The 1,454-nt window shown below is 48.9% G+C and overlaps 1 protein-coding gene across 1 annotated transcript; it reads right to left on the bottom strand.

The window, feature by feature from the left end:
- Nucleotides 1-6: 6 nt before the first annotated feature.
- LOC109509615 (leucine-rich repeat-containing protein 57-like) lies at nucleotides 7-1,261 on the bottom strand. The gene is made up of 3 exons (XM_019859444.1): nucleotides 1,096-1,261; nucleotides 696-831; nucleotides 7-601 (listed from the first exon to the last, which is right to left on the bottom strand). The coding sequence occupies exons 1-3, from the start codon at nucleotides 1,177-1,179 to the stop codon at nucleotides 318-320; spliced, it is 504 nt and encodes a 167-aa protein (XP_019715003.1). The 5' UTR covers nucleotides 1,180-1,261; the 3' UTR covers nucleotides 7-317.
- Between the last annotated feature and the right edge of the window lie 193 nt (nucleotides 1,262-1,454).

Here is a 1,454-nt window from a genome sequence, read left to right as displayed (position 1 = left end):
TGGCGCATTACAAAGCGTCACATACGAGAGCCCGGACTGTTGCAGGGATGAAGATCAAGCCAGAATGGGAACGAAGACCACCCGCAAAGCTTCAGCGGTTTGTCTCCTCCCTTCCGAAACGCTGCTCAAAGAAAAGGTGATATCACAAAGTGGGAAACAAGACCCTGCTCCAGTTTTTTGGGGGAACCTGTTGCAGCCCTCAAATGCGCGACATCCCGACGTGATTGGAATCGGGTTTGTCGTATGTTATCGGGTTGCGGCTCTTGCCGGGTCGATCTTATGATTTGGTAATGGGTTGGGGTTCTTTTTGGACCGGGCTAATTGTTTGGTACCTGGTTCTGGTTGAGGTTGATCTCAATGACTTGTAACTCTGACACCTCTGGCGGCACGCTCTGAATCTGGTTGCGGGACAAGTCCAGCAGATCCAGGTGTCTCAGGCCTCCGAGTCCGGTAGGGAACTCCGAGATGCGGTTCCCAGCCAGGATGAGGGTCCGCAGGGCCTTGAGCTGGTCCATGGTGGGCGGGAGATGCTGGATCCGGTTGGAACTCAGACTAAGAGTCTCCAGTTTCTTCAGCTTCCCGATCTCGTCGGGGAGTCCGCCTGAGGACCAAAAAGCAACCCCACGTGAGCGTTGAAGAGTTTGATGCCTCGTTTCAGCGCCACTGACCTTTGGATCGTGACGATTTGCACTCACCCAGCCTGTTGGCGTTGAGGGTCAAACTCCGGAGCTGCGCATAGTTTCCAATGGAAGGAGGAAGCGACTCCAACTTGTTGTCAGACAGGTCCACGGTTCGGAGGTTTGCCGTAAGCCGCTGCAGTTCCTCGGGAAACTGAAGACAATAAGGTACCAGGACATGCTGACCGTCAAAGACAACATGGAACCGGAACATACAAATTATGTGGCTCTAGGTGGTACTACTGTGAAACACGTACATGCTGACTGTACCTGAAAACAGATACAGTATATAATACAACAACTTGCTGAGCCTGGACAGTATTAGAACACGATGACAGTAGAATCCAAACCATACTTCAAAATGCAGACCGTCAAACTAAAATGGTACCCAAACACGCTGGTACCAGACATGTCTCACCTCCGGAAGTCCTTTTCCAGTGAGCTGGAATACTCCCGTCTTCTGGGAAGTCTCCAGGTGGGACTTGAGAGCGCTGTTCCCCATCCGGACGGAAGGTCCAAACTTTCTCCGTCACGGCGGCACTGTCCTTGCACATCAATGTCAATCTGTCTCAGTCAATTGCAACCTCAATTAAAATAAATAAATAAATAAAGACAAGAAAAATCCACACGTCACGTCACACTGTGATTCAAAATATTCAACCGTTGCGGACCTCCAGCTGTCAATCAAATAAAAAAAAATAAATAAATAAAATGAGGTGAAAAACAATTGTAAAGAGTACACCCACCTTATCTATATTTATATTGCACTTAATTGAA

The sequence above is a fragment of the Hippocampus comes genome, unplaced genomic scaffold (genome assembly GCF_001891065.2).
Source record: "Hippocampus comes isolate QL1 unplaced genomic scaffold, H_comes_QL1_v1.1 C16968932, whole genome shotgun sequence".
In the NCBI taxonomy this organism is placed as follows: domain Eukaryota; kingdom Metazoa; phylum Chordata; class Actinopteri; order Syngnathiformes; family Syngnathidae; genus Hippocampus; species Hippocampus comes.
Note: the sequence above shows the minus strand (reverse complement) of the source record. Positions and strands in the feature narration are given on the sequence as shown.

Excerpts from the sequence above, each read along its gene's own strand:
- LOC109509615 (XM_019859444.1), bottom strand. The coding sequence starts at position 1,179 with ATGGGGAACAGCGCTCTCAAGTCCCACCTGGAGACTTCCCAGAAGACG. Across the intron at positions 832-1,095 it reads CTGGAAAAGGACTTCCGGAG|TTTCCCGAGGAACTGCAGCG; the intron begins GTGAGACATGTC and ends TATTGTCTTCAG. Across the intron at positions 602-695 it reads CCTCAACGCCAACAGGCTGG|GCGGACTCCCCGACGAGATC; the intron begins GTGAGTGCAAAT and ends TTTGGTCCTCAG.